This window comes from Coloeus monedula (genome assembly GCF_965178545.1).
Source record: "Coloeus monedula genome assembly, chromosome: 9".
NCBI classification, from domain to species: domain Eukaryota; kingdom Metazoa; phylum Chordata; class Aves; order Passeriformes; family Corvidae; genus Coloeus; species Coloeus monedula.
Window position 1 is genome coordinate 7,625,066 of NC_138789.1, and position 18,843 is coordinate 7,643,908.

Here is an 18,843-nt window from a genome sequence, read left to right on the forward strand (position 1 = left end):
AACTATCATTGTTCAAAAAAAAAAAAAAAAAAAAAAAGGCAAACATTTTTGTTAAAAGAAACTGGTGCCCCAGCCAAATTATTGTTTCTTGTTAAAGAAGGCTAAAGCCCTCACCCTATTTATGTGTGAAAAAAGCTTTGGTTTTATGTCTTTGGGGGTCACACAGACCTCTTGAGTTACTGATTTCTGTTCTGTACAAGGAGAAGCAGTGCTGGCATGTTCAGTTCCTGCAATCCCTGATGATGTTTGAGGCAAACTCTGCTTGGGCATCTTCTTGGGTGCTGCTTTTCAGTGCTGCTCCATGTGCAGCAAGGTGCAGAATGCATGTTGTACAGTGAGGAAATCCTTGTATAGGAACACAGAGGGGTTGTGGGTGGGAATTGTGGGATCCCTGTGACTATTTTGATTGTATTCTACTTTTATTTAATACGTACAGATATTGCTGCTGTGCTTAGAGTGAACTCTGCTCTTGCCCCCACTATGTTATTGGTACTCTTGCTTATTATTTCCTTTTGCTCTTTTCTTTTTTACTTGCTGCTGTTTTTTTAGTGCTGTCAAGGAGGACTTTCTAAAAGTAGTCTGCAAATCCTTGTTTATCCTGTTTTCTGTATCCTGTTCTCTGAATCCCAGATAGACTGTCAGCTGGGATTGCAGCTCTGCAAGGCATTTCTTAGGGGGTGGTAGGGGAAAAAACACTAAGGCAATACAAGGTATAAATAATGATCCTTTATAAAGTGTTTGTACTGATTAAAGACAAGTGCTTGTAAGGCTCAGCCCCTGGACTGATTTGGATTCCACTCTGGAAACAGAAAGCTCGTAAATCAGTGTTAATTTGCTATTCCTGGTTTCTAGTGCCCAGCTGTCAGGATTTCTGCCCCGCAGCCTCGGGGAGATGGCAATATCTCTGTGCTTATACCGCTTTCATTTTTTACTTATAGATCTTTATCTAAAATTGATGCTTGTCTGTTGAATTAGAGTCTGCTCAGTTTACATGGAGACTGAGAGCTCTGGGTAGCTCTTCCAGGCTGGTGAAGCCATGCTTGAGATGTTGTGATGTGCTGGGGAGCTGTTTGGGGCCAGGGTGTGGTGAGTGCACCGACTGGTTTGGCAGGTCTCTTCCACTCCTGCAGTCTCACCCTTCATTAATCTTATATTGCCAAGCATGTAGTATTTCACTTCATCCTTTCAACTCCCCAGGCACAGGGGCCTTCTGAGACGTGATAGGTTTAAAATGAAACTCGGAAATGAGCATCCTTTAGGAGTACAAAATTCTGCAAGTCAAATGCTGTTTGGTGTTTTCAGAGTTTATCAAATGTGTTGGGTTATTATGCCCTGATGGCAAAGGAGCATGACTTGGTGGCTTGGATATTGTATCTGTTTATATTTCCTAATTTCCTTTCACTCCCCAACCCCAAAAGACAAGATCTGAGATTTTTCTGTTTGTTCCTTGCATCTAGGAGCACAAAGGATGCTCCCAGGCTCATTGTATTTTCTGGCAGAGGCAGTCATCACAGTGTGTAGTATCCGTACAGCTTGGCAAGGATTATTTGTATTTCATCATGTATGCATGTGGGGTCTTCTCCCTGTTCATCAGAGAAATAGGAGGAGTGGACAGATAGGACTGGAGACAGAAAATGTGCCATTTCTAGGCTTTTGCAGAGTGTTTATCTGAACAATGCTGTCCTAGCTGTTCCTGCAAAACTCCTAGAATAATATGAAGAGATTGGGGTTTAAAAGTAATGACATGATTCTGGTCTTTATAATCCACTTCAAAAGAAACTCCAACTGTTTGGTTTGCTATTCCTTCTTTGAAGCTGGCAACAATGCAATCATAAAATGGAAATGCTCGTATGAGTCCTCTTCCTGGAAGTGGATGTTTGGACCTTTCCTTGCTGCTGCTTTTTAAACCTCCATCTCTTGTTAGTGGCTTCCTTCAAGGATGTAATTGAGAGGCAGAGCATTCATTCACTTTCTGAGGCTTTCAGGTTGCCGTGTGAAGTTCCAAAAAGCTGAAACGTTGACTACCAGCATTTGGAAGATTGTCACTTTTGCTAGGCCATTACTGGAAATGATTTAAGTAACAGGATGTGGTTATCTAGATCTCTTAGCATCTCTTTGGGATGTCTTGCGTGTTGGTAACATTCTCTCTGAAGAAGTTCACGTTCAGCTTGCTTTTTAGCAGAAAAAGAACCAATTTGTGCGTAATTTTTACTGCACTTTTTATTAGTGAGTTATTAAAAATGTGAGAGAGATCAGCTTCTCTGGCATGATTCCAAGCCCTGTGGAGTGAAATGGAGAGCTCTGGAAAGCTCATTACCAGAAAGGTGCAGGCAAATGTGAGGGAGCTGAGGGGCTGGAAGGTCTCCTTTTGAGGAGGGATCAAGTGAGCTCAATGTGTAGGGCATCTAAGCAGTTGATGGAAGCAGAGCTTCACAAGATGGGCAGCAGAAAGACTGGGGCTGTCCACATGGCAAATTGTCACTCGTCCAGGGGAGGTGAATCTGGGTAACGCTGTTCTGGCCTCAAAACTGTGGAAGATGCAATGAAACTGGAAGGCAGCTTACTCAAAATATGCAACATGTTACCTATGCCATGATTTACCCACTGAACTCATTGTTACAAAATTTATTCGAAGCCAGAGGATCCCCAGGACTGAAAATAGCTGGGATAGTACTGGCTATCCTTTTCATTCAGACAACTGTCTTTGGTTAGAAGCCATTTCAGAGAAGGCTAGGCTGAAGAAGTGCTGGGGAAGTTAATCATGGTGTTTGCAGGCTTGAAGCCTCTTCTGTGCATTGGTGCAAAAGTTAATCCACCATGGTGGATTAACCAAGCTGCCTGCTCAGCCTGGATTTTGGATGTACTTCCCCTTTGGATGTTCCCCTGTCCAGCTCTGTACTGGGCCCATCCTTTTCTGTTTTGACTTGGGCGTTTTCCTCAGTCAGATGCCAGCCGGAATGGTTTTGTAAACGCAGTATCCCAGGGATGTCCCAGGGAGATGGCAAATCCCTTCCATGCTTGACGGATGTCCTGCCGGGCTTGGTTCCACCATGCTGGGGACTAGAGGCCACTTCTCTCTGCCCACCCTCCAGCCAGTGTTGAAGAGATCTGTTTTATTGTAGTGCTTATTCCTTTATACATTCCTGCTTGTGGGTATGCTGGCAGTATCTGTGCCTGTGCACACTGCAGCCCTTTGCACTGTGCCAGGTTTGGGGAGGACAGCACAGGCTGGCTGTCACTTTAAGTCCCTTTTCAGTCTGACCTAAGATGCAGTACTGCTCCCTGAAACTCCACTTGTTTGTTGGCTTCTTGTTAGAACATGAAAGTCATTACAGTTTTCCTGTTAGCTTTCAGTTCCTAATACCTTTTGAAGACTGATGTTATCTAAAGGAGAGCATTTGGGAATGCTCAGGGCAGTTTGGCCCCTGTCCTGTCCCAAAGAGCAGTCGGTGACATGGTGAGATGAAGAGCTGGAAGGGAGAACCCAACCTGCTGCAGAGCAGGGGATGTGCCAGTTTGAAGATGCTGATTCCCTCTGTGTTTGGAGTGGATTTTCTCAAAGTGCACTGGGTTCCTTTGGGATGAGGATGGTTCTGTACAAGTGGAAGAGATGATTATCATGTTGTTGTATTTATTTGGAGAGGATGTGCAGCAGTTTTCAGACAGCACTACGCACCCAATTGGGAATTCAAATTCCAGCTGGTAGATTGAGACTGAAAGGCAGAGCTGTGGGATAGAAATGGGCAGGCACAAAATGCTGAGTCTCCTAATCTTTTACAATATGTTTGTTTAATACAAAGTGGTCTATTGAGATTGTTTTGCAGAGTAGAATAATCGTTGTGTGCTGACTAATGGGAGACAGCAAGCTGTTAAGGTGCATCAATTAACCATACAGGGGGAGATTATTGAGTATTTTCAGAAGCATTCAGGATGTGAAGAGTAGAGGATATTGCTTGAAAGTAACCCTTGGAGATTTTTAGCAATTGAAATCTATAAACTGCAACAAGAGTATTTGTGGCCATACATATGTTTGCAGAGCCTTCCAAGAAGAACAGAATTGGAGTTAGCTTTCCAATTCCAGAGTGTGCTGATAGGAAATAAATAGTGCTTTGCTGAACTTGTTATCTTATTTAACATGGATAATTTAAAAAAATTTCCCCTCTCAAGTTTATCTAATGTTATCCCAGGAAATGCTGGTCCTCTTTATAGAAGATAGCATGTGCAACACCCTTCTGATACTTGGATGTAGGTTCTGTTACACTTCTGTTTTCCTGACTGTAAGGCTGTTGTCCTTGTCCTTACAACTGCTCCTGCTTCCCTATAGTAATTCCTGACCCTGCTATGGGTTAGAACTCAACGCACTTAGTGCTGAGAGGAGCATGCTGCTCCTCCATCATGTGCCTTGTTTAATGGATAATAAAATTCCCCAGTTTTGACTGGTGGAGATATGAAAACCTATGTTTCATTAGGAATGCTTTTTTACAGCCCTACTATGCTTCTGCTTGAGTTTAATGTGAAAAATAAATAAAGTTTTGTGGGCTCTGTTTGCTGAGTGATGTTGTTGTTTGTAACTAACGGGAAATTTTTCCCATCCTGGATTCCACTGTTAAATCCACTTTGTGCAAACATAATTTTCCATTTATTCATTGGCTGTGGGAAGACCAGATAACATTGAATTTATTTTTTCAGTTTTGTTCCTTCTAAAGTGGTGTTAGAGAATTGCACCTCAGTTATTTTTACAGCCAACAGCAAGAGATGTCCCTGGGCTTCCTTGGGGATTATGATAAAGAGGGACCCCTGGTTCCTGGACAAGGACAAAGACAGACTTCTCTCAGCTTCAATTCTCTGTTCAAATGCCTTAATCAACAGAGGTCTCCTTTAGCAGATGGTTCTGCATCGATAAAGCCTTTAATGTGTTGGTAAAAACTTAGAGAAATTTACTCCTTTTCTGGTGTGATTGATTTTCTTAATCTTCTTTAAGCGGAGGCTGAGGGGTGAGAATAACTCATCAGAAGACTATGGAGAGGATTAATTACTTGGCTGCAAAACTCATGAAGATATTCTGAAGGAAGATGTGGGATGAGTGAGTGAAGCCCTGATGAAGTTGGTGTCAGTGGGGAAATTTAACTGTGACTGCAGCCATCGCACCTGCAGTGTTCCACTGTAAGAGAATGAAGACTGATCCTCTGTATGTCATAACCTTCTGAACTTTTTTCAGTAATAAACCGTACCCCACTGATCTGGCGAAGAAAAATCCTTTTTTTCTCACAGACAGCAGCTGGTCTGATCCTGAACAGCTGTAGCTTGACAGTGGGAAATGCTGCAGGTGCTTTGCTACCTTAGGACTCTTATCCTTGCAGCTGGTGCTGCTTTGAGCTCTGCCTGATCTCTGGTGCTTCAGAGAGCTGCCAGAATATCCCTGACTTTACAGGGAACTTGTCAAAGCCCTGATCTGTAAGGTACTGATATCTTAATGCAGATCTGCAGATTTAAAACCCCAAGGAGTTGTTCAGCTTCACCCACAGGCAGGAAAGGGAGGGGTTGCAGAGCAGTTTCAAGGCTGGAAGGGTTATCATTAGCACTGAGCTTGACCTGAGCTGAGCTTTGGCCAAAGGATTCATCCCTGGAGCTGCAGTGAAGTATTTCATGGTTCATTATCCTCACAGTAGGAAACAATGTCTTACTCTGAAGCTGAATATCTTAACTGGAATTTTCATCCATTTGATCTTCTTATGGCTTTGTCAGCAAAGTCTCATCTTTACCACCTTCTTTTCCAGTTCCTTTTAGGAACTAAAACAAATTATGTATCTGTCTTCATGAATGGAATATTTTGAACTCTAAGTTTCATTTTCCAAGGTTAGTTTTCTGGCCTGTGGGTCGTTGGGTGACCTGCTGTGAATTCTACTCTCTGTTTCCCTGTGGTTTTTTGAGGCGTGAAGTCCAGAACTGCACACAAGTCTCAGGAGAGCTTTGGGATCTGTGCAGGTTGCAGAGGCAGCATCGCTTTTGAGAAACTTTGCTGCTTTTTGACTGAGTTGAGTTGGCAGCTTTTTGCCATAGCAGAAATGGGAAATCCCATTGGGCCAAGAACCATTTCCCTGAAGGCCTTAGCAGGGTGCCTCTTTTACAGATGTTTCCCCACTGACAAGTGCATTTTGAGATGAGTCACTGAATTCATATTTAATCCACTAGTAAAATTGGCAGGGCAATTACCATCTTGCAAGTTCTTCAGATCATATTGTTAGAGAACATTAAATCAAATGCTTTGGAAAAATCCCGGTATATACAATTGCTTTTATCATCCAGAGTGTGATGCTGTCATGAAAAAAGCTTTATTTTATTGGGGCCTGTCTTCAGTGAAAGTGTGCTGCCTGGTACTCATTTTGGTCTTGGCCTCTGCCTCTTTGTCTCTGCTCCATTATTTTCCTTTTCCTAATTATTACCCCATAATGAGAATTGAGAGTTAAGGAATCGCTAGCTTACGATTGTCACCCCTACTTTTCAGCACTGCCAAGTGCAGAAAGCATTTACAAACTGAAATAATGCTGTTATTCACGAGGCAATTAATCTGTTATGACAGCTTGGTGGCTTAAAGCACGACAGGGATGAAGGTCACTCTGCTGGGTGTCCCTTTTTGCTGCGTGTGTTTTGCTCTGAAGCCAAACCACCCACTCCCCAGTAAAAAGGATGCATGCAGAGGCCTTGTGAGTAAGTCATCACTGGAGGGGCTGCTGGACTGGCAAACAAATGACTACAGGCAGCTTTCTGGTTACTGAGGCTGATGCCTGACTGAAAGCACATGTTAGCTTAATTCAGTTTTCATTGCCACACACTTTAGTTTACACTAACAGTTGGCTCTTCTTTCTGGTACGTCCTAGTCTGAGCATGATGTTTTGTGTTGTTTCCTGGCGGGAGGATTTTTTTCACAGAAATGTACCCTACTCTTCCCTTCCTGTTCTTTTTCTTCCCTCTACAGGTGGCAGCAAGAGAAGAACTACAGAAGGAGGGGTTCTCTGCCGCCGCTAGAAAGATACAGGAAAGCGCTGAAGTGAAGCTGAGAGGTCTTGCATTCATTCATGCTCCAAAGAAAAATAAAATGCATGGATCGTGCAGGCTGGTGCTGAGAAACAAACATCCTGCCAGCAAAATGGGCTTTGGTCAGTCTCAGGTATCCAAGGAGCCTGTTTCAGCTGTCAGTGCTACAGAGGTGATCAGAGAACTGCAGATGAGGGAGGCCAGCCTGCAGAGAGAGCTGGAGCAGCTGCGGGAGGAGTGCCGGCAGAGGCTGGATGAAATTGCAGAAGGGTTGGAGGCAGTGATTTGTATCTCCCCTTGAAGAGGTAAAACTGGACTGAGAGGAGCAAAGGAATAGAGTGGCTTGATCACGTTGTGCAGGCTGGCATGGGGGAGTGCAAGCTGAGGAACCAAATGTAATTTCTAATTCTTTAGCCTGGGAATCGTAACTCGTTACTGCTTTGTGAGTTGTACTGGGGCCATAACCTCAGTGCTCTCTCTGGAGCCCCTTTATTGCTCACCTTGCCAATTAAATTCTGCATTTGGCCTTGGTGGGAGTGTGCATAAATCTCCCTTTTATCTTCTGGATTTCTAGTTCTTCTGCCAAGCACTGGACTCTTTTACAGTGCCCAGCTGCTAGGCACGGCGTACATTGAGGCTATGCATTGAAGTACTAATTGCATTCAACATTTTCCAGCAATTGGAAGAGTTCATTAGTCAGAAAAATCCAAGTATTGGAGAACATGAAAAATACCAAGGCTTAGAGAGATTGGAAATATTCAAAAAAGTGTGTTGTTTTAATTCAGCTGCTTGGAGTATTTGTAGCAGCTGTAATGTAGTCACAATAAAGAAAAACAAATGCCTAATAATAAATAAAGCACTGCACTGATTTCATTTACTGGTGTGATGCACTTGAAGTAATTGGGTTCTCAAAGAGAACAAACTAGAAACCCATTCCATCAGGTTATGAGTCACAATGAGGTCAATGACTTATGGACCTGCTATAGGAAGTTTCTGTGATACAGAAATACGACCTTAACTTCCAAGCTTGAGGAGTCTCCAAGCTCTGTCTCTGAAGGCTTCTTCCCTTGGAACAGTGAAATGCTTTTCCTTTGGCCTTAATTTCCTATCCTTTCCTGGTTTGCTTTCACCGAGGAATATTTTTATATTCTAGTTGTACACTTTGAGGAATAAATAATATTTAAAGAAACCAGTCTGCTTTTCATTTGTGAATTGCTGTGAGCAGTGGGATTTCCTCCATCTGGGAGAGCAGCCCCTGGGAGCAGGGTGTTTGTGTGTGTTGTCCAAGGCTGTCAGGCACAACCACTGTGCCTGCTGGCAGCTGGCACGGGAGTGACACACGGTCCTGGAGCAGAAGAACCCAGTGGGACTGGTAAGATCCATGTCTGGGGCAGGTGGCCCAAGACTGCTTCTTCTGGAAGAATCTCCATGGCCTTAAAAAGCACACTGCTTTTTAACCACACCCCTCTGCTTTCCAAACTGTCTCTGTAGGTGCAAGGTACCTGCTTTAGGCTGGTACAACTCTGGGCAGGTGTTGGCTCCAGGACTGCTGATGTTTAATGTACAAGAGGACTCATTCAGACACAGGTTTCACAGAAAATTATTCATGAATGGGAGCAAAGCAGAATATCCCAGAACTAACAAGAGTGGCAGCACCAGTCTCTCTCTCTTTGAGCATTTTATATCCTCTTTTAGCTTTTATACAAGGAAATTTTCATACTGCATCACATTTAGGTTTAAAATATCTCCTTCAAAAGATCTTTTCTTCTCCTGGGATACTCAGCAGAGAAGAGTGGGCAAATATTCTTGAGTATGGCAAGAGCCCTCGGATTCAAGTGCGGGTCTAGCTCTTGCCTCGATGTGGCTTATCAGGGCTGGCTCAATATTGGATGCCAGGATGCATTGTCCTGCTGTGCACTTAAACTGACAGGAGTCACTCAGGGGATGACTCATTTCCTGGGATCAGCCCTTTGTCATCAGGAACACTTAGTGCCTTGTGCTTCAGTGTTCAGCCGAGGGCCCCCTTCAGCAGAGACTGCAACTGGCAACCCCTTGCCCCTGAAGAAGTGTTTTTTTCTCTGGTCAAGAGAGAATTTTTTCTCAATGTCAAGAATGGCAGTGCTCAGTGTGTCTGTACAATGTGTGTGTGATGTACAGAAGTGCCCACAGTGGCTTGCAGACAACTGCACGGCACAAGTCACCGTGCTGAAGTGGCCACACGGGAGCTGCCAGGAGAGCCAGTGGGCTGGAGCTGGAGCTTCTTGTCCTGGAATGTCCATCAAGAGAGGCTGCAGCTGAGGCAGTTGAAAAGTTCACCTTTCCTACCTGCGGTGCTGTGCTGGCGTCAGGCGCTGCAGGCTCTCGCTAAGAGCATCGGAGAGAACCATTTTTATTTCCTGGCACCAGTTTTGCACTGTCTTTTGTTTCAGGTACCAATTAGCTTAAACCAGAATAGCTACTCTGCGGTCCCTGTTGAAGGTCAGCAGCATGTTCTGAGCTGGCAGTGGTTTTAAAGACAATACTTGCAGCCTTCTCTTTCCTTTGCCTCTCTTCTTTGTGTACAGTGTGCACAAAGCAGGAGATTCTGTAAGGGCTTGGTGCTCTCTCACACCAATTTTTGGAAGGTTGTATTCCTTTTAAAAATCACAGCACCTCCCGAGGAGCTGGACACACAGGGGCTGAGCTGTGGTCATGCCTTGGTGACTGGTCACAACGTTTGAGGCATATCAATGCATCTGGAATACAGCTTTCCCGTCCTCGTGAGCTTGGTGACCCATCAGCTGTCTCTCCACTACGATGATAAATGATAAACACCACTTAAAAGCCTAAGAAAATATCCCTGGATTAACACCAGCTGCTGTGAGGGCAGGAAGGTGAACTGACTGACCACAGTTAATGTGGTATAACCTAGGAACAAATAGATGTTTCTCACCTCACACTGTTACCGTGACATTTGAAGTATTTCCCTTTCCTTGTTTAGGCTGACTTCTCTCACCCACTATCACAGCCCAGCAGTTTTCAAGGCTGCAGTGACCCTCTTGGTCACTGGGGCCTGGCCCTGTGTCAGCAGCTGAGGATGCTCCAGAAGGGGGAATGGCTGCCCTGGGAGATGTATGACAACCAGCATCCAGGTGACTGGCTGGTCTGTGGCAGATGCTGTGACAGGAGGAGGGTGACTCAAGCGGTACATGCCATCCATGGGCTCCTGCATGCTCCCTAAATGTTAAGCATTACTTCACAGAAATTGGGGAGTGTTGTAAATAACCCAGTACAGGCTCAAAACAAAGACAGAAGCTGTTAAGAGGTTTGTCCTTTGCCATACCACTGTGCTGGTTTGACATTTCCTTGTGAAAGCTGGAGTCTGCCCTAAAATTGTTGATGGAGTTGACCAGAGAAGAGTGGGTGGGTGTCAGCTGGGGAAGCTGAGTGAGTGTCACACTGTGTGCAGCTGGTTGTTGAACTCAAGTGGTGGGGGAAGGCTGGTGGTGATGCTGTCCAAACATCTGGGGTAGGCAGCAGGGTTTGGTTTGGTCTCTACTTTTTTTTGTTTCTGCTTTTGTTGGTGCATCCTGAAGGGTGTAATTTGGGTTTGGATCCAGTTTGGAGCTAAGTCTTTCTCTAAGGAAAGAGAGGAGCATATTAGAGGCCCATGCTGGATAAGCAGGAAACCAGGGTTAAATCAGCACCTGGCAGAGATGCTGCATGTGGTTGTCAGTCAGATCGACCTGGCAAGGGTCAGGCAGTGAAGAGCTGTCCCAGATGTTCACCTGGTGACAGCTGACAGCACAGCCTGTCCACATGAAGCCCCCATCACAGCTAACCCTCCTTGCGGGGCTGGGAGCACCTGGCCTTTTGCTTCATGCTCTGCTGATGCTTCCCTGAAGACAGGCTGAGTTACTGCTGCAGTGTTTAAACCACACTGTCTGGTGATGGATTGTTTTCAAGCACAGCCTTAAGAGAAGTTTTTACAGGCCTTGTGTGTGTGCAGGCTCTGGTAGGTCAGCATGGAGGCGTTTGTAGAAGTGCACAGTTTAACCCATTGCGCTGATGTGACTGGTGCTTGCTTTCCAAGTATCTTGCCAGGAAAATGGAATTGACCATAAATACTTAATTGGCTGATAACTCTGGCTCACACTGTGTAGCTGGAAATATTCCTCCCCAAATAACTGAGCATCATTTAGCTTGCAGTCAAAACAGGAGGTTCACTTTGCGAAAGGCAAGCGCGGCATCCGCAGTCACCACTCCCGACAACATTGCGCCTGCTGGTAAATAAGGGCTGCAACCTATGTTTAAAAATAAGAACTGCTGCGAGTAGTGATTTCCAGCCTAGAGTGTTTTGGGTTCCCTGTGGGATTCCTCCACCAGCTCCTGCTGGAGGATGAGCTGCTAGCAGTTGGTGTGAGCGTGTGTGTTGCAGCGTGGTGCAGCTCAGTGGGAGTTAACACATGCCTGATGGTTCAGCTCCCTCTCCTCTGACCCTCAGCCTCTTCCAGCGAGAGCCTCAGGTCTTTCACCCTCACGCTTCGCCTCCTGGAGCCAGCAGCTCATATGGAGCAGTCTGACGGTGCTTCTGCTCCTCAACTCACAGCCCAAGCCCTGGTGGCCAGTGTCTCACCTTTAAGCTGGGAGGATTCTTGTCCTTCCAGCCCCTTCATGCCCACCCTGTGTCCCAGCCATCAGGCCATGGCCAGATCCCTATTCCTATCCCTGAAGTGTTTTGTTCCCCTGCTGCTCTGAAATGGGAGGCAGGGAAAACAAAGGTGTGCACCCTCATGTGAGCATCCAGTCTCCCGTGAAAGCTCCTGGCCTGGGCTGGGTATGTCTGTCGCAGCCCCAGCTTCTGTCTCTGATGGGATTTGTGCGTACAGATGGCTCTGCCAGCCACACCATCATCCCCCAGCGATGAGGTGACTGTGTCCCACAAAGCCAAGGAGCTGTCACCGGCAGGTACCTTCACTGTCAACGGTGCCACCTTATTTCCCAGTGTGAATCTTAGGGTCTGCATCCAATCCTGCTGGTTTGCTTCCTTCTGAAGGGCTGGAGAGCCCTCTACTCACCCAGAAACGCTCCTTGTGGAGATCCACCTAGACACTGAACCTGAACAAAGGGAATGCAAGCAACTGGGGAAAGCAACCCCCTGTGGTTCCCTGGGCACTGAGAGAGTCAGCAGGAAGAGGGGGACAGGCATGGCCTGTCAACCAGCCCGGGCTGGGGTACAGTGGGGCCAGGAAGAAGCTGAGTTCTCTTGGTGGCTCCTGCTTTAATTTAGCATGAAGTACAGCTAAAAAATATTTGAGTGTGGCTGCCTGCCTCAGAGAGAAGCAAACAAGGGATTTACTGGGGTAGAGTCAAAGCAGCCCCTGCTAATGCTCTTCTTCTCCCATCTGACCTTATTAAATCAGCCTGGTTGTTTCACAAGGCACCTCCTGTGCCTTGCAGCAGCCCACAGCTGCTCTGGAGGGAACAGAGCTGTGAATCCTCTGGAAAGACCTCATGGCTCAGTGGAGCATGACTGGAGTGCCGTCAGGGAGCGGGATGTGGGGGATGAGCTGGCACAGCAGGACTGTGCTGGCCCTTGGGCTCGTCTTACAGGAGCCACCAAACACCCTTTATGTTACAAATAAAAATCCCAGGTAAAAAGCTGGTATTTTCTGCCAGTATGACTGCTCAGCTGGCAAAATCTCCAGCACTTGGCGGGGGCAAGTAGAGAATTTTGCTTAATCCTACCAGCCTCTTGTCCTCCACGTGGGACTTGCAGCTTTCCTGGGCCATGAGTCAAAGGGTGCCAGGGCTGTGCGGACAGCCAGGTCCCAGGAGGACACAGCATGGGGGTCTGGCTACGGAAAGGCAGGGGGCAGAGGCTGTCTTGGGGTACTACTACATGAATTTGTTGAGCCAGATTGGCCGTGGAGTGTGGGGTGGGGGCTGGTGGGTCACCCAGCCCTCAGTCTCCTGCTGTTGTGGCCTCCTGGGCAGGGAGGGATGAAAGGCAGGTAAAAGCCTGTGTGTTTTCTGTAAGCATGGGAATCACTGCCTCTTGCACTGGCTCAGCCCCATCCCTCGACAGCGTCAGGCCCTGGAATGACTTGGCTTATCCAGGTTGCACCATTAATGCCATAAAAAGTCCACTCCTGCTACAGGCTCAGCAGGGAGTGGGAAGAAGCCTTAGACTAACCACGAGCTCTGAAGCACAGTTCATCCTGTGGTTGGCACAAGGTGCTCTGTGACTCTGGGGGCGGGATTAGCCTCTGATCCCAGCCAATGAGCCTTGACTTGTGTGAGGTGTGGGCGAGCACAGGTTCACTTTGTACGGATGCTTCGCTGCCCTGAGATGTGATATTAATTCATTAGTGTCCTCTAAGTAAAGGAGCTTTCTAAGTAATTTTTATAGAAGTATCTTTCTTGCTTATACTGATTAATATTAAAAATGCTAATATGTATTTTTTAGTGCTAACTACTGCCAAGGAGACAACACTATCACCCTTGATTAATGCCAGCTTTCAGGGTGTTGACACAGTGTCTTCTCACTTCCCAAACCCCTTTTAAGAATGAAAATACACTCTAAAGCCCCCAGTCAGCAGTCCAGGCTGCCTGGGGGCTGGGGCAGATGTCCTGGCCAAGTCTGTGTGTGTCTGTCTTTTTGCCTGCTGGGTGCCACCACAGGGGACAGGGCAGCATGCCCAGCCTGTGCTGTGCACACTGATGTCCCCTATTAATCGCTGGTTCCCTGCAGTTTCAGGGCATGCATTTATTTCAGGCTTGTAGAGGTTTCCATTTGTATTCTCCCATTTTTGTTGCTACCCTCTCGAGGCCAAGGCCAGCAACCAAAGGCGTCATAACAATAAAGCTCGATTGCAAGTTATTTGCTTGGCATCATTGCATCTGCCAAACAGCAATATTAATTTTGTCTCTCAATGAAGGAAATATTCTGCTGATTAGCCACGGGGGCAGCATTTGTTCTAGAAATCAGCCTTTAATAGGCCTTTACATCACGCTGTAATTTATATTGCTAAATCAAGAAGAGCTTTTCATTGACATGCTTGGGGTCTGCACATCCCGGGCTGGGCATGGGGGTGGCATGGGATGAACACAGACTTGTGTCATGGTGGAAAGGCAAATGCCATGATTTGTACTGTAAGTGCTGTGGGGAAAGGGAGACTGCAGGATGGGAAGGGCAGGACTGCAGTGGGGAGGGACAGTGTCACCCCAAGGTGCCATCCCTGTGAGGGTCCTATGGGGACAGCCAGCCGGGGATGCGCTGCCCTGCTGCTCCCCTGGGACCTGCAGTGGGGACAGGGACAGGCTCACCAGGCTGTGAAGCTTCCCAGGGAGAAGATGCCAGCCCCAAGGGGGTTGGAGAACACACTTTCTGCAAGAGCACACTGCTGCCCACCAGCCACGGCTGCGCTCCAGCCTCTACAGCCGGCAGGGATAGGGATGGGAGTGATTTATGCTCCCACAGCAGGGATTTCTCGCGTGCCTCTGCTTAATTTTGTTTGGAGATGATGGTGCTTTTCAATTAAAACATCTCTCTCCCCATACACCTGAAGGGAGAACCTGGGGCAGAAGTCTCCCGGTGCTGCCTGGCTGGCTGAAGACAGACAGCTGTGAGTATTTAATGTGGGCCGGGCTGAACCTGCCCTGAGGATCCTTTAGGGACATTCCACGCTGTTCCAGCTGCAGCCCAGCATTGCTGCCTACATCCTGTGTTGCTGCTGCTCTCACACACGAGCCCTGACTAGATCTGCACTTGTGCCTGGCTTTACTGCCAAGGGCAGCACTGGTGGGACTGCAGCCCCTGGCAGCTCCCTGCCCACCAGCAGTGCTGTGCGTTTCCCTCTCCCTCAACACCATTTTCCCAAGCACAGGAATGTGGCACCAGGCTTTGAGCTGTTTTTCTGCCAGGGACCCTACAGAGCACAGCAGTGCCTGTGGCAGCCCAGGGGTGGGCGCAGGTGGAAACCAGCTTCCATCCACTGACTGCTCAGGGGGAGGCAAATGCCCTGGGCAATGCTGAGGGAGCAGATGGCACTGAATTTCTAAGAGTAAAGATGCTTTTTAAAGTTTTTTTTCCATCAATTGCTCAGAAATTGTCTTGAAAAAGTGGGTTAGAACAGAGCAAGGAACAGGGATTTTGCTGTTTTGGCTGCAGGGACTCTGTATGCTAATAAATTATCAAAAAGGCCCGTGTCCCCCTAAGCGTCCTGCTGTAAGAGATGGTATGGCTGCCACTCATCCCTTCCACTGCCACCTCTGGCTCTGGGGATGTGGCCTGTCCCTGTTTACCCATCTCAAGGAGCCACCCAAGTGAGAAAAAGCGAGAAGGATGTCACCAGGCTGTACCCCCTGTCCTCTCCCACGTTGCTTGGGGATGGGAACCGAGGTGTGTGCTGCTGGGGAGGATGGCACAGGCTGCTCCAGGGGTGCATTAACCTGCTTCATGCCCAACCAGCCTGGGCCAGCCAGGAAGAAGCTGCCACCCAGCCTGGATGCCACCTGTGTTTCCTCTCTCCTGCCAGGGAGCAGCAGCAGCAATCTGGGGTGAGCTCAGGGAGGTTTTGGTGCCAGTGCATGGCCTGGAAGGCTTGCTGGCATATGGGGTTGCTCCCAAAGAACCTTTGGAACTCCAGGCAGAAGGCTGCATTCAGGTAGGAGCTTGCTTATCCTGCAGTTGGAACATTTCATCTTTACTCAGTGGGAACATTTTGTGATACGTAGGCATCTTCCTCAGCTGTTCCTGAAGACTGCCACAACCTGCTCCTCGAGATGAATATTATACCCACAAAGTTATTGTTTTGTAAAATATTTCTTTAATAGTATGAAGTTTTAATGCAGTTCCGAGTGTGTTTTTGTGTGGGAAGTACGTATATTTAGGAATGCTTATTTGATAAGGAAGACCTGCTTATCTGATAACTTAGGACCTTTCCCCACGCACAAAATCCCCATGGTTGCGTGGAGCTCCCAGGCAGAGTCACACAGTGTCATGTTCATTGTTTTGAAGAGGAGACACAGGATCTGTGCAGAGAATGAGGCAGTGTCAGCCTCTCTGCCTGACACACACCTGCAGCTTCAGCTCACTGCTTCATCAGCCTCCTGAACAATCTGTATTTCACTCCTCATCCCGCCCCTCTGCTGAACTTGGAGACCTCACGTGGCTGACATTCAAAGGAAGAGAGAAATTGGAAATTATTTCAGATGGACTTGAAGTTTTTAATCATTTCGGTCTCTGAAATATTCAGTGGAGGGTCATCTAGATAATGTCCCCAAAATACCGTCCGATAATATGTAATCAAAGAATCAGGTAGCCTGGTTTCCAGTTGGTTTTTTTTTCTTTTATTTTTGGGTATTGCTGCTGCCCTGATCCTTCCCAGTCTCACACTCGGTGTGATGACGCGTTCACACATGAAGGGAAAATCCCCGGCATCTCTGCCGGAGCTGCACATCCCTGGCGCCCTTCAGCTTGGGAAACAAACTAATACAAGATAAAAGGGAATTATGGGGCTAATAAAAAAGATTATTTTTCCACAGGACAGGCCGTGTGCCTTCAGCCCCGTTACACAGAGCATCTTTGAGCCTCACTAAGTGTCAAATGAAATGGGCTAATGAAATGGATTAGGATCTTAATAGCACATTTGATTAGTGAAGCTCTCACCTCCGGGCACTCTCTCATGTGTGTTAATGGGCGCTGCGGGGGACGGCTGCCTAAATGAGTCTATTAATGAGCAAGAGCTGATGCCGTGGCCGCCCGGGCTGCAGCCAGAGGCCCTGGCAGCCCGCGGGGAAGGCCGTGCGTCTGTCCAGCACGGGAAGGTGCACCTTGGTATCTAGAAGGAAAGAAAAAAAGAAAAGGAGAAATACTAATATTTTTGTCTGCCGGTGGAAAAAAAAAAGGCCGGTTTGTTCTTAACTTATCCCTGTAGGAGGGCCTGACATTTCGTGATGGATGGGGATCTGTGAGTGGGGCTGCTGTGCGAAATGCAGCCGCGGAGTCCGGTGAGAAGGCACCGCGATAATTCCAGGTACTGCCGCACCGCCTGCCCTCCCCCGTGGCTCGGTGGCACCGGGGGCTCGGGCGCAGGGACAAATGGCTCAGCCCCGGCGCTGCCTGCGGCTGTAATTAGCGCTTCCTCGCGCAGCGCGGGGTGAAATCAGTGTCTGCCACTCATTAAGGTGATGATGCTCAGTCACCGGCTGCTCCAGCATCCCGGAGCGCTTGGAGGCAGATGCGGCACAGCGAGCGGGCTGCAGGGACGGAGGAGGGAGGGAGGCACCGCTGCTGGCCCGCCTGCAGGCTGGGCACGGAGGGTTGGATGCTCCACAGCTGTGCCAGCGCCTCTGCGCTGCATCTGGGGCGCCCGAATAACTCCTCAACAAATTTTCATCATGTTTCTCATTTCGGAGTCAGGCAGTAAATAACGCAGAGCCATAAGCAGTTAGGATGCTGTAGGGAGCCAGGGGTCATAAATTGCTGATGCAAGAAGCTATCACATATCCTTAAGGAAGGGATTTAAAATATTTAAATGAATACACATACAGAGCTGGCTTGGTTTGTTTTGTTTTGGTTTGGTTTTTTGTTGTTGTTGTTTGGTTGGTTTTTTTTTTTTGTGGTGTTTTTTTGGTTTTTTCTTTTTTTTTTTTTTTTTTTTTCCCATCAGATGGCTCCAGGATCCATCAGATTCAGAGAAAAGCAGTCCACAAGTGTGAGCCCTGCACCCACAGCTGTCTGTCTCCTGCTGAGGGCAGGAGCTTCACTGTCCTGTCCTGGGTGTTGTCTCTGACTGGGGCCTTTTTATGGTGTTTGTTATTTCAAAACCAAATAGTTGAACAGCCAACCCCCTGAGTGCCTCTCACATCAGGTCTTGTGGCAAAGTCTGTTCTTCCTAGAGTTTTGCCTTGTTCAGAAGTCTGATGAATTCTCTGAAATGATGTACTGATAGGGTAACCAGCATCCCCCAGCCCGGACACTCACCATGCTGTAGGATGTCTGACCTCACTGTAGGTTGTTCAGACTTATAGCATCTTTCCAGTACCTGAAAGGGGCTTATGAAAAAGAGGGAGAGGAACATTTGATGAGGGAATGGCTTCCAGCTGAAAGGGAGCAGGTTTAGATTAGATGTCAGGAAGAAATTGTTCACTATGAGGGTGGAGAGGCCCTGGCACAGGTGCCCATAGCAGTTGCGAATGTCCCATCCCTGGAGTGTTCCAGGTTGGATGGGGCTTTGAGCAACCTGGTTTAGTGGAAGGTGTCCCTGCCACCATTCTCTGATTCTTCCAGAGACAGAAGTGGTTCTTGCACCATCCTTGAGCATTAGGAGTGGGCAGGGCAAGCAGTGCATCAGCTTTCAGTCTTGCCATTGAAATTGAGCGGTTTCTTCTTCATCTTCGGGGTTAGCCATTGTGGATGCAAGCCCTGGTGTGCACTGTTGTTGCTCCCTTTCTGAGCTGCACAGACACAGCTGCCCTGCCTGAAGGGGTTCTGGGCACAGCAGTGGGTGTGAAAGCTGGGAAGGGTTCTCAGAGTAGGAGCATAAGAAGCAGTTCCCGTGAAGGACAGGGACAAGCAGGCTCTTGCCATGAGTGCAGCTTCCAATTGTGTCGCCAGAGACAGGAATGGCCATAGGGGCAGCACAAAGCAGTGTGCTGGAAAGCTGCACTTTCTGGGGTGATAGGATCCTCATTCTATGGGCCCTCGGCTCAAAAGAGCCACAGAGAAGGAAAAAGACATGGAAAAAAGGAGAAAGAAGAGAGCAAAAAGGCCGGGCAGCCTGCTGTCAGCAGCAGCAGGTATCACAGGTCCTTGGGAGAAGG

At 47.6% G+C, this 18,843-nt stretch overlaps 1 protein-coding gene across 3 annotated transcripts in view; it reads left to right on the forward strand.

Moving 5' to 3' along the window:
* TEDC1 (tubulin epsilon and delta complex 1) overlaps positions 1-8,188 on the forward strand; it is a 67,808-nt gene extending 59,620 nt beyond the window's left edge. For all 3 annotated transcript variants that reach the window (XM_082287667.1, XM_082287668.1, XM_082287669.1), the window contains one exon: positions 6,977-8,188. In XM_082287667.1, the coding sequence (XP_082143793.1) occupies positions 6,977-7,336 (360 nt within the window). In that variant the 3' untranslated portion in view covers positions 7,337-8,188. The remainder of the gene's footprint in view (positions 1-6,976) is intronic.
* Positions 8,189-18,843: the final 10,655 nt, after the last annotated feature.